The 12,222-nt window shown below is 36.1% G+C and overlaps 1 protein-coding gene across 1 annotated transcript; it reads right to left on the bottom strand.

The window, feature by feature from the left end:
• Positions 1-5,171: 5,171 nt before the first annotated feature.
• LOC111780516 (isoleucine N-monooxygenase 2-like) lies at positions 5,172-8,862 on the bottom strand. Its single transcript, XM_023660941.1, has 5 exons — positions 8,343-8,862; positions 7,312-7,775; positions 6,258-6,898; positions 5,311-5,344; positions 5,172-5,210 (listed from the first exon to the last, which is right to left on the bottom strand). Exons 1-5 carry the CDS (start codon positions 8,860-8,862, stop codon positions 5,172-5,174), a joined length of 1,698 nt encoding a protein of 565 aa, XP_023516709.1.
• Positions 8,863-12,222: the final 3,360 nt, after the last annotated feature.

Raw genomic sequence — 12,222 nt, 5'->3', positions numbered from 1 at the left:
AGTTCATTAAATGCAACTTAAAGTGCATTTAATTCATCTCTGTCTTGAAGCTCAACTTTGCATAACATATAAGGGAGGTCACCAACGTCTTCTAGAATTTCCTTTGATGAGCTCACCATAGCTTGAATATAACTGTATAAGGTTTGTTGTAGCTTCTTGGCTCTCGTCCTTGTAATTGGACCTTGAGGTATGGAAATTCCTTGGTCGTTGTTCATATCACTTTTGATGCCCGCTGATCCAACTCACTCTAAAATGGTGTAGAGTTGTCTAGAATACACTTTTTTATGGTTCAAGCTTGATTTATCAATGGATTGAGCTTGAATTTGATATTTTTGGACCTTTTTGATGCCCGCTCATCCGACTCAGGTTTAATATATAGTTATTTTTTTAGCTAATTTAAATTATTTGGAGTCAAAATAATTTGAGAGTAAGCCTTACACAATCTCCAACATCATTTTTTTTTAATTTTGAGGCAAAAAAAAGTTAGTTATTTCTAGAAAAAAATAGGAATATTTTTAAAGAAAAAAATAGGAATATTTTTTAAGAGTTGAGTTGTTCATGTAAGGACAGGGAAAAAAAAAATTTGTGCGATTGTTGGACAACGCACTAGAATTCTAGCTAGGTGCCAGAATTCTCGCGCCCAGCTCGATATCACACCCACGCGATGCTCCCACTTCGTCAAAACGATCCCACAAACGTCTGCTACCCTCAAGGAAGTCACCTGCAAGAAAAGAGGGTGAGGAACACAAAGAAAACGGTTAAGAATGAGAAATAGGAGTGGGATCGAAAAGTGCAATGTTCATTAATGTTCTCTAGGTTTTAAATAAAATACAAGCTACCAACTAATTCCTAAAAAAACAAGGAGAAAACATAAACTAATCTTGAGAATAAAATAAAATATATTATTGATCAAATTCTAAAATAAAATATTAATTCATTTACGAATATCTAAGATATATCCCATAACTAATTATTATAATATATTCTCCAAATATTATATGTTAATACTCTCCCTCAAGTTGGAGATTATATGGCAATCACACTCAACTTGTCTTTCAAAAAATCAATTTGATGTCTTCCCAAAGCTTTAGTGAAAATACCTGCCAATTGCATTTTAGTCTAAACATAACACGGTTTGATGATTCCAGCTTGTAACTTTTCTCGAACTATATGACAATCTATTTCAATGTGTTTCGTACGTTTGTGAAAAACTTGATTGGCTGTGTGTAATGCTGCTTGATTATCACAATACAATAATGCTGGTTCAGACAGTGGAACTTTCAAGTCTTGAAGAATGTATCTTAACCAAGTTAACTCTAAATAAGTATTTGCCATAGCTGGATACTCAGCTTCTGCGGATGATCTGGACACATCGGTTTGTTTTTTAGATTTCCAAGAAATAATTGAATTTTCGAGGACAATACCGAACTAAGAAATAGACCGTCTAGAAGTTCAACAACCATCCTAGTCTAAATCGCAATATGCTTGTAATCTTAAGTTGTTTTCAGATGGTAGTAGAAGTCCTTGACCAGGAGTACCTTTGATGTATCTCAGAACTCGAAGAGCTGCCTCCCAATGTGGTTTTCTTGGTTCATGCATAAATTGACTAAGCATAAATGTGGTTTTCTTGGTTCATGCATAAATTGACTAAGCATACGAACTAAATACACTATGTCAGGCCTAGTAACGGTTAAATATATTAATCTGCCAATCAACCGTCTGTATTTACTTGGATCGTTCAACTTCTCTTCTTCTGTTAAAGAAAGTTTCAGATTTTGCTCCATAGGAAATTTTTCTGGATGTGCTCCTTTAAGACCGTAGTCTTAAAGAATGTCTAGAGCATACTTCTTTGAGACATAAAAATTCATTTTCTAGACCGAGAAAATTCAATGCCTAGGAAGTATTTCAAATTCCCTAAATCTTTGATAAGAAATTTATCGAGTAAACTAGTCTTGAGATGTTGAATTTCTTTGAGATCATTGCCTGTCAACAAAATATCATCAACATAGATAACAGCTGCAGTGAAAGAAATACCTTTACTCTTAATAAATAAAGAGCAATCTGCTTTGGACTGAGTGTAGCCTGCATTTTGTAGAGTGGCAGAGAATATGGAGAACTAATTGCGAGAGACCTGTTTTAAACCATAAAGAGATTTATGTTGCCGACATACTGTATTCTCCCCCTGTCGGTGAATATCTGGTGGTAAAAACATAGACTTCCTCGTCTAAATTACCATGGAGAAAAACATTTTGAACATCCAACTGATGAGTGAACCATTTTTTGGCAGCGACAATAGTGAGTAAACAACAAAGTGTAGTAAGTTTCGCTATAGGAGAAAATGTTTCTTTGTAATCAACACCTTCAACCTAAGTGTATCCCTTTGCTACCAGTCGAGCTTTATAACGTTCAACAGAACCATCAAAGGTGTGTTTAATCTTGTACACCCAACGATAGCCAATAGCTTTATGGTCAAGTGGTAGAGGAATGAGAGATCAAGTATGATTACGTTCTAAAGCTGCAATTTCATAATTCATAGCCTGCTGCCATAGAGGTTGTCAACTGCCTCATCATAGGTTTTAGGTTTTGTTTGGGCTGTAATAAGAGCTAGAAAAGCACGTTGAGGAGGAGAAAAACGAGAGAATGAAAGGTAATGATGAAGGGGATACCTCGTGTCAGTGTTGGGACTTGAGTTAGAGGTTAAATGATTGGCTCTAGAAGACATCTCATAATCATTATGCCAAGCTGGAGGCTGTTTGCTACGAGTAGAATGTCGAAGTGGAGCTGATGTATCAGGTGGGATAGGATTAGAATTAGTGGGTGAATCTAGAAAAGAAATAGAAGACGGAGGAGACGACAAAGTAGTAGGTGAAGGAATAGAAGGTGGGNTTTAAGACCGTAGTCTTAAAGAATGTCTAGAGCATACTTCTTTGAGACATAAAAATTCATTTTCTAGACCGAGAAAATTCAATGCCTAGGAAGTATTTCAAATTCCCTAAATCTTTGATAAGAAATTTATCGAGTAAACTAGTCTTGAGATGTTGAATTTCTTTGAGATCATTGCCTGTCAACAAAATATCATCAACATAGATAACAGCTGCAGTGAAAGAAATACCTTTACTCTTAATAAATAAAGAGCAATCTGCTTTGGACTGAGTGTAGCCTGCATTTTGTAGAGTGGCAGAGAATATGGAGAACTAATTGCGAGAGACCTGTTTTAAACCATAAAGAGATTTATGTTGCCGACATACTGTATTCTCCCCCTGTCGGTGAATATCTGGTGGTAAAAACATAGACTTCCTCGTCTAAATTACCATGGAGAAAAACATTTTGAACATCCAACTGATGAGTGAACCATTTTTTGGCAGCGACAATAGTGAGTAAACAACAAAGTGTAGTAAGTTTCGCTATAGGAGAAAATGTTTCTTTGTAATCAACACCTTCAACCTAAGTGTATCCCTTTGCTACCAGTCGAGCTTTATAACGTTCAACAGAACCATCAAAGGTGTGTTTAATCTTGTACACCCAACGATAGCCAATAGCTTTATGGTCAAGTGGTAGAGGAATGAGAGATCAAGTATGATTACGTTCTAAAGCTGCAATTTCATAATTCATAGCCTGCTGCCATAGAGGTTGTCAACTGCCTCATCATAGGTTTTAGGTTTTGTTTGGGCTGTAATAAGAGCTAGAAAAGCACGTTGAGGAGGAGAAAAACGAGAGAATGAAAGGTAATGATGAAGGGGATACCTCGTGTCAGTGTTGGGACTTGAGTTAGAGGTTAAATGATTGGCTCTAGAAGACATCTCATAATCATTATGCCAAGCTGGAGGCTGTTTGCTACGAGTAGAATGTCGAAGTGGAGCTGATGTATCAGGTGGGATAGGATTAGAATTAGTGGGTGAATCTAGAAAAGAAATAGAAGACGGAGGAGACGACAAAGTAGTAGGTGAAGGAATAGAAGGTGGGTAGAATGGATGTTTGAGTAGGATGGATCATTAAGTGGTAAAATGGGAGTCGAAGAAGCTAATGCCAAAGTTTGTGAAGCTGATGAAAAAGGAAAATCATCTTCACAAAATTTAACATCACAACTGATAAATAATTTTTTAGATTGTATGTCATACAACTTGTAACTTTTGTGACCACAAGGATATCCTATGGAAACACAAGGAATTTCCCGAGGTTCAAACACAAGGAATTATAGCTTTTTTATTCCTAGTAAGTTACCACGATATAGGCTCTCATTGCTTCTTTATTTCTAGTAAGTTACCACGAGCTTTTCTTAGGGCCTAGGAATTTCTTCCCTGCCATAGCCTATTTGCGCAGTTCCCTAACCCTATCAAGGTGGGTGTGGCTTGTGCATAGTAGTGCCTCCTCACGTGGTCTACTCATGTAGTCCCCTATCCCCTCTTAAGGCGGTTGACATCTACACAGAGTAGCCATCCCTCATACAACCTACTCATGTAATACCTCGTCCCCTATCAAGGTGGGTTTGTGGTGCAACCTTGACTCATTTCTACACTTAATAGAAGTCCTTACCTTGAGCTAACTACATGTATAGTCCCTAGTCTTTCTCCGAGACTGGTTTAACGGGATTGAAACGTCAGCCTTGTCTCAATCCTACACTATATAGTAACTCAAGTGGCTTTAGGGTTTTGTTAAGCTTTCTTAATCAAATTTAGATGTCGTGGTGGTTTACTGGATTTTTAGGGGTATTTAGGTAGTTTAAATGCCATATCTCTTTTTTGGGACATTCGGGGTTAGCTCATTGGCTAAACCATTCTCTAGGTGCACACGAGTCGAAACCTTTGATCGCTCACGTTCCTCGGGTGTAAAGTCTATTGGAAACATATTGACCTGGGTCAACACGTAAATTGCACTAGCTGTAGCGCCCTAATCTTAACTGAGTTCTCTCATGCATGCTTTGTTAGGGAGATATTCTTATCGATCACCTAAGCACGTAATCCATAATTTAAACTTCCGCTTAGTCATTTCTCGGTGCTGTGGAGGTCTATTAGATTCCTAGGGTGGCTAGGTGATTTAATGCGAATTTCTAGCTCCAGACTGCATTGTTTTGACTTCTCGAGTCTTTCTGCTCAGATCATCACTCATGATCCTAAGGTGCTCAGTCTATTGGAGGTGTCCTAATCATCGCTTATGATCCTAAGGTGCTCAACCTAACTCTGAGACCCTAGCTTTATGTAGAAAAACATGCTCTGCAAGGAGAACACACAATCAAACATGTGAGTTAACACATTGTATCATGCACACACACAAGCAAACAAGCTCAATGGGGAGATAACATCTATCAATCACCTGGAGCATAGACCACAATGACCCATCCTCCTTTCTAAAACAGTAGAAAACATATAAAACAACATTCATCACAAATCTCATCATAGGGGCATTTTGGTAATTTATTACATACTGCGTAACATACTCGTTCATATTGTCAAACTCGTATTCTAGTCATGCATATTCTCTTTCTATCTCTGCATAATACATAAGATAGCATGCTTCTCAAATATCTCAACTTAGGGGCAGAACATAATTTTACCATAACTTACATAGAGTGCATACTCATCTAAAAATGCCTTTATGAAGTCTTTAACATGCGTTTTCTAACAACCTAAGGTAAGAAAGACTCGTATGCTAGAACGTCTTAGTGATCAGTACAAGTATTACTTGCTAAAGTTCATGTGTTTACTTATATATATGACGCGTGTCTTCCCGAGCTAGCTTTTTTACATGTTAGAAACTACAAAAATTCTGATTTTTTTTAGTAGGTCTTAATTCAACAAAACTAGGGTTAATATTGTAATTGGAGCGAAAAATTGAAAATAAACCGGCCAAAGAGATTACACGCGCTTCACACACCACCCACGCATAGATCTCACATGTGTCTGCCTCGTGTCATGGTCATGCTTGATAACATTTTCTTTCTTTAAAACTATTTTCAAACATTTTCCTTTTTCCTACCCAAATCATATGCTATAAAAAAAAAAAAAAAAAAAAATGTTTTCAACTAAAAAAATGTTTTCAAAATATATGACTTAGTTGTCAATATATTTCTTTAAAAATAATATTTCTCCATATTTGGTCATTTTGCAAACTACGTAATTATCTTTTTATAACATAAATTATTTTTTCAATAAACAAAAGTACATAAAAATTAAACACACAAGCATATGAATATTATGTTTGTAGAAGGAATATAAGTAGCTATTGTTATTCTTTGGACATTATTATTTTAATGAGCTTACCTTTGGTGATGAATACGCCTAGGGTACATAATGTGAGATAAGCGTGGCTTTGCATGCAGATGCAATGGCTTTGGGAGGGAGAGTTCATCCGCTTCGGAGAAGTCTATCTTTGTGATTCCTCGCAGTAAGCTCCATGAAAAGCCTTGTAGAAGTCTTGCAAATAGCATCATGGTAATGTTGGTGCCTAGTGAGCTACCAGGGCACCCTCTTCTCCCTCTACTAAAGCTCATGAATCGCAGGTCGGGTTCTAATAATCCCAATTCCGTTGTCCTATCATTCATGTGACGCTCTGGATTAAACTTCATTGGATCCTCCCAAATCTTTGGGTTTCGGCCAAGACCTATACGGCTAAGCAACACTTCACTGCCTTTTGGGATGAAGTAACCAGCTACTATGATATCAGAGTTTGAGACATGAGGAATATTGAAAGGTGAAAATGGATGAAGTCGAAATGATTCTCTAATACAAGCCGTGAGGTACTTGAGATTTGGGATATCATATTCTTCAACTAACCTTTCTCTTCCAACTACTTTGTCCAATTCTTCAATGGCTTTTTCGAGAATTTTTGGTTGGTTTAGTAACTCCGCCATTGCCCATTCCACTGCGTTTGAAGGATTATCTATCGTTGCAATTTGTAACTCCTATTATTGGGAACACTTCAGTATCAGTATTAACAATATGATTGATTTCATCAACATTAGATTAAAAGTTTAAGTTTGTGTCTAAAATGTGCATAAATTTTAAATTTTATGTCTAATGAGAATATTTATAATCATCAAACAAATTACAAATGATATGGAAATAGCCTACTCAATGGATATAAGATATTTGACTATAATAAAATGACAAATGTGATACTTACGTAGGCTAGGCTATATTGGAAGGCAAATATTTAGATATTTGGCTAAATGGTCAAATATATACCTATTAGTAAACAATAATGAATAATGGAAGGCTAAATATCTTCAAACATACAAGATATTTGCCTGTAATAAAGAGTCAAATATAATATATATGATAAATTATAATTCGTCCTGAAATTTACATTACTTACCGTGATTTGAGCCTTAATCTCTGCGACAGATAGCAATGGTTTTGCATTTTCATCTTTGAGTGAAATAAGGATATCAAGAATGTCGTCCTTCACCTCTTCCAATTTTTCATCTTTCCATCTTTGAACTCTCTCGTCTATAATGGGTTCATCATACTTTTGAACGACATTCAAAGCATTCTTCAAAACTTTCTGATGTCCATCTAAATCAAATGGCTTCAACCAAGGCAAGAAATCCGATATAGAAAATGCATTAACATGCCTAAGAATTGTCAACAATGCTTGATTATGCTCTTCTTCTTCAAAAGTTGGACCTCCATCTTCTCTCCCTTTGCCATAGTATCTTTGATTGAATAGCATTCTTCTAATTATGTTACCACAATAATGTTGTGTTATGCTTCTAACATTAACCACCGCTCCACCTCTATTACTTGTTTGGCTGAAAATATAGCGTAAAAGATTATCAGCTTCAGTGTCTCTATGGCCAAGCATTCGATGGAGAGTTGATGGATTGAGTATTTCTAATGCAAGAATTCTTCTCATTTTCTTCCATTGTTCTCCCAAAGGTGAAAAGGCGGCGGTAAGAAATCGATGGCTTAAGATATCGACCGTGTTCGAAACGGAGGAACGTGATGCGAAGATAGAATCATATGTTTTAAGAAACTCAAGAGCGAGCTGTNCAAGAATGTCGTCCTTCACCTCTTCCAATTTTTCATCTTTCCATCTTTGAACTCTCTCGTCTATAATGGGTTCATCATACTTTTGAACGACATTCAAAGCATTCTTCAAAACTTTCTGATGTCCATCTAAATCAAATGGCTTCAACCAAGGCAAGAAATCCGATATAGAAAATGCATTAACATGCCTAAGAATTGTCAACAATGCTTGATTATGCTCTTCTTCTTCAAAAGTTGGACCTCCATCTTCTCTCCCTTTGCCATAGTATCTTTGATTGAATAGCATTCTTCTAATTATGTTACCACAATAATGTTGTGTTATGCTTCTAACATTAACCACCGCTCCACCTCTATTACTTGTTTGGCTGAAAATATAGCGTAAAAGATTATCAGCTTCAGTGTCTCTATGGCCAAGCATTCGATGGAGAGTTGATGGATTGAGTATTTCTAATGCAAGAATTCTTCTCATTTTCTTCCATTGTTCTCCCAAAGGTGAAAAGGCGGCGGTAAGAAATCGATGGCTTAAGATATCGACCGTGTTCGAAACGGAGGAACGTGATGCGAAGATAGAATCATATGTTTTAAGAAACTCAAGAGCGAGCTGTGGAGAAGCCACAGGGATTATGTAAGTACTTCCAAGACGTATGCATGCAATTTCAGTTTCAGTGTTGAATTGCTTCATTACTGCATGGATCCATTTGTAGGTTGGCATGTTGGTGGCTAACATTGTTGGGAGGCAGCCCACGAGAGGCCATGGCTTAGGGCCTGGTGGGAGCTTAGCTGCTTCCCCATTTGAATGCTTTGTTTTGCGGTAATAACAATGAGAGAACATAACAAAAATGAAAGGCATACATAGAAGCACTAAGAAGACATCCATGGCTCTCTTTCTCTTGCTTCTCTCTCCGTGGATGAGTGTATCCAATTTATAGGGACCATATATAAACTTAAATAAGTGGTCACAACCAAAATTCGAGGAAAGAAATAGAACAAAGTTTTTTTTTTTGTTTAGAAAGTGAGAAATTAGACTCAATATAAAGGGGAGGTTTCTGTCTTACTGAGTCATATTAATTGTTTCCTTTCATCCTACGTGGATAGTGTAGAGTCGTTTAGATATATTTTCTGATGGCTTCAGCTCGACTTCTTGGTTGATTCGGCTTGAATTTGATGTTTTTGAATCGTTTCGAGGTCGGTTGATCCAGCTCATCTCTAATATGTTCGGACTCTTTTATACCATTTTCGACACCTCAGTAGTCATTTCTGACACTTTCAGAGTCGCTTTTGACACTTTCGACTTCTCGTTTAAGGGTGAACGCGGAAAGTCTCAATGAACATCGAAAAGTAGGTCAGATGATCAAAGAAAACTTAAGAAAAATGAAGGTACATATTGTTTACGGTCATTAAAGAAAGATTGCCCTCATCTTAAAAAAAGATTAAGACATCAGTCCACCAAATAAAACTAGTAAAACACATGCGAAATAATTGAAATTATTTGAGAGAGAAAAATTAATTTCGAACCCAAAATTTTTCAACTTGCATTAATTTTTTTTTATTTTTTCGTCATATGGGACCATATATAAACTTAAATAAGTTCAAACAACCATTAGACAAAAAACTAGAACTATTTTTTTTCTTCATTTTAGACTCAAATATAAATATAAAATGGAGGTTCTTGTCTTCTAAAGGATTGGTTCGGTCCTAATAATTTTTTATTCCTTCATAAAAGTTATACATCTCATCACGACGATTCTAACGGGACAAGAATTAAGCAAAACCATTAATTATACACAGAGCCTATTTATATGCTAGCTAAGTTCTTATATTTAATCCACTAACTAGAACGAGTTGAAACTTAGGTCAAGTAGAGAATTTGTTATTAGGTGCATTTCACAACTGAAATGATATGTGCCCTCTTTTACTCCACAAGAATCAAGAAGTACTCTAGAAAGTCTAATTTGAATTAGACAAACAAGTTGAGAGAGAAAGATAGGTGAGAAGGATCAGACGTGAAAATTTTGATATACCTTTAAGTTGTTGGGAAGGAAACATTGCACTTGTATCCTACAATACATCTCTCCATTCCTCACTCGTCGATGAAAGATTGTACAATTTATGAGTTTCACATCCCAACCGAGGCACGATTATCGGTGAATCTTCATAAACTTCAAAGAGATCCATATGCTTTGGAGGATCCTAGAGAATTTCGTCTAGAGAGATCTTGACTACTTAAAAGCATTTTGATGTTAAAGGGCAAAATTAGCCACTGACCCCATTCAAAACTCGTACCTGCTATGTCGTTTGCGATCCAAGTTATGCACTTGTCACTGACAAGACTAGTTCACGAGTTTGAAATTCGACGACCATTTGAACAACCACTTTAGAAAATGCTATATTACCATTTTTTTTTTTGTTCGGGTTGATTTTTTCAGGTCAACAAAATAATTCGTCCCTTTGGTCCATATCCTAACAAATAATATAGGTTAATAACTAAAAAAGAATTATAATAGAACAATTATTTGGGTTAATTCTAAAGCATTATTATCAATAAAAAAATTTAATTTCTCTTGTATTATTATATTGAATAATTATAATTTAAAATTATTTCAATCCATTATGAGCTTCAACTTATTAGCAAATTTAATTAACTATTATTAATTAGTTTAATACTAATTAATTAAGGATTTAATATTATCATTAATACTTTTAACAATAATTTCATGCTGGATTAATCTTCGCCGGGTTCTTCTTTATGTATGCTGTCTTTAGTATCCCAACAATTTGGTGCTCAGCGGAAGAGACAACCACCTGAAGCCGGCGGTGGTTGGTCTGTGGTCGGTCACCTCCATCCGCTATGTGTGTCCGAGTCATTTAAATATCGTGGGCGAAAAAGGCAGACACTTGCAGACCGTAGTTAAGGTTGGGCATGAAGAGGGCCTCGGCAGAGAATGCTTTACAACAAACAATCGATAAATTTTTTGCTTCTCGACGACACGGTAGCAGTCGGAAAAGATCATGGAATGCAAACACATGCAATCATGATTAGAGACTTACCATTTAAAATCATAGTCTCTTAGGTGGCCTACTGTTCAGGTAAATTGGACTTGGAGTACTTCCCTACACACGACCCACACGTGCGAGTGTGGGCTCACCAGGTGTGCTCGCACACTCCATAGGCCTGCATGGTCGCGCTAGTTAGCTGTAGCCGGACGTTCGAAGGTACAACGACCGTCGTGTATCATGTCAAGCATGATGGTCATCTCATCATTATAGTGTACACGTCCATACTCATCATAAAAGGATAAGTATCCTGAAGTTATGTATGCATGTCCCTATACTTTTCATCTTAATCATCCATGCAGCACGACCTCATACATTCCTCACATATTACCCTAATGCATAAGCTTTCATAGATTACATCATTCATAACGGAGTTGTGCATAAAAAAAAACTCTTAATTGACATACATGTTGTAGCATGTCATACATTTCATTGCCGAGCATATACATGTCATAGTGCAACATGACATCTCATACATTTATATCATCGTAACATGAGATATCATCATAATATATCGTATTGTCATACATCTCGTATCATCATAACATATCATATCATCGTTACGTAACTTATTATCATAACATATCACATTATCACTACACAATATATCAAACACATGTGGACACGTGTCATCATAGATAAGATAATTCTTCCGACCGTGCCGATAGTAGGATCACTTACTTTATTGGTATGGGCCAAAACTACTACGACTCCTTGGTACTAGCTTAACGCTCTTTCTGAAATTTAATTCTACTTAAGGAGTCCCACCCTCGTAAATTAGAATTCTAGTATACTCACCTACTTTTTTTTTTCTTTTAACTTCAAATAATTTAAAATAGCTAAACCTAATTTTACATAAAATAATTTAAATTTTACTTCAAAAAATTTAAACAAGCTAATAGGTAGGTATATTACCTTAAATGCTTCCGAATTGAAAGTAGTAGGAAAAGGTCCAAACGTATCAGACCTAAGTCGAATTAGCCAAAATGTTGCTCGGAGTCGTCAGAATGTATTCTCCATCTAGCTTCGAATTAATCGTAGAAGTGAGATGAAAGAATAAAAAAAAACCTCATAGTGGAACTAAATTCCCCACTTTTTCAACTCAAGTAACATCCGACCATTTTTTTTTTTTTTTAAGATTGTTACAATATCCATCAAATCCTTTGATGACCTTCGATTCCTA

Source organism: Cucurbita pepo, chromosome LG18, assembly GCF_002806865.2.
Source record: "Cucurbita pepo subsp. pepo cultivar mu-cu-16 chromosome LG18, ASM280686v2, whole genome shotgun sequence".
Lineage (NCBI taxonomy): Eukaryota > Viridiplantae > Streptophyta > Magnoliopsida > Cucurbitales > Cucurbitaceae > Cucurbita > Cucurbita pepo.
Note: the sequence above shows the minus strand (reverse complement) of the source record. Positions and strands in the feature narration are given on the sequence as shown.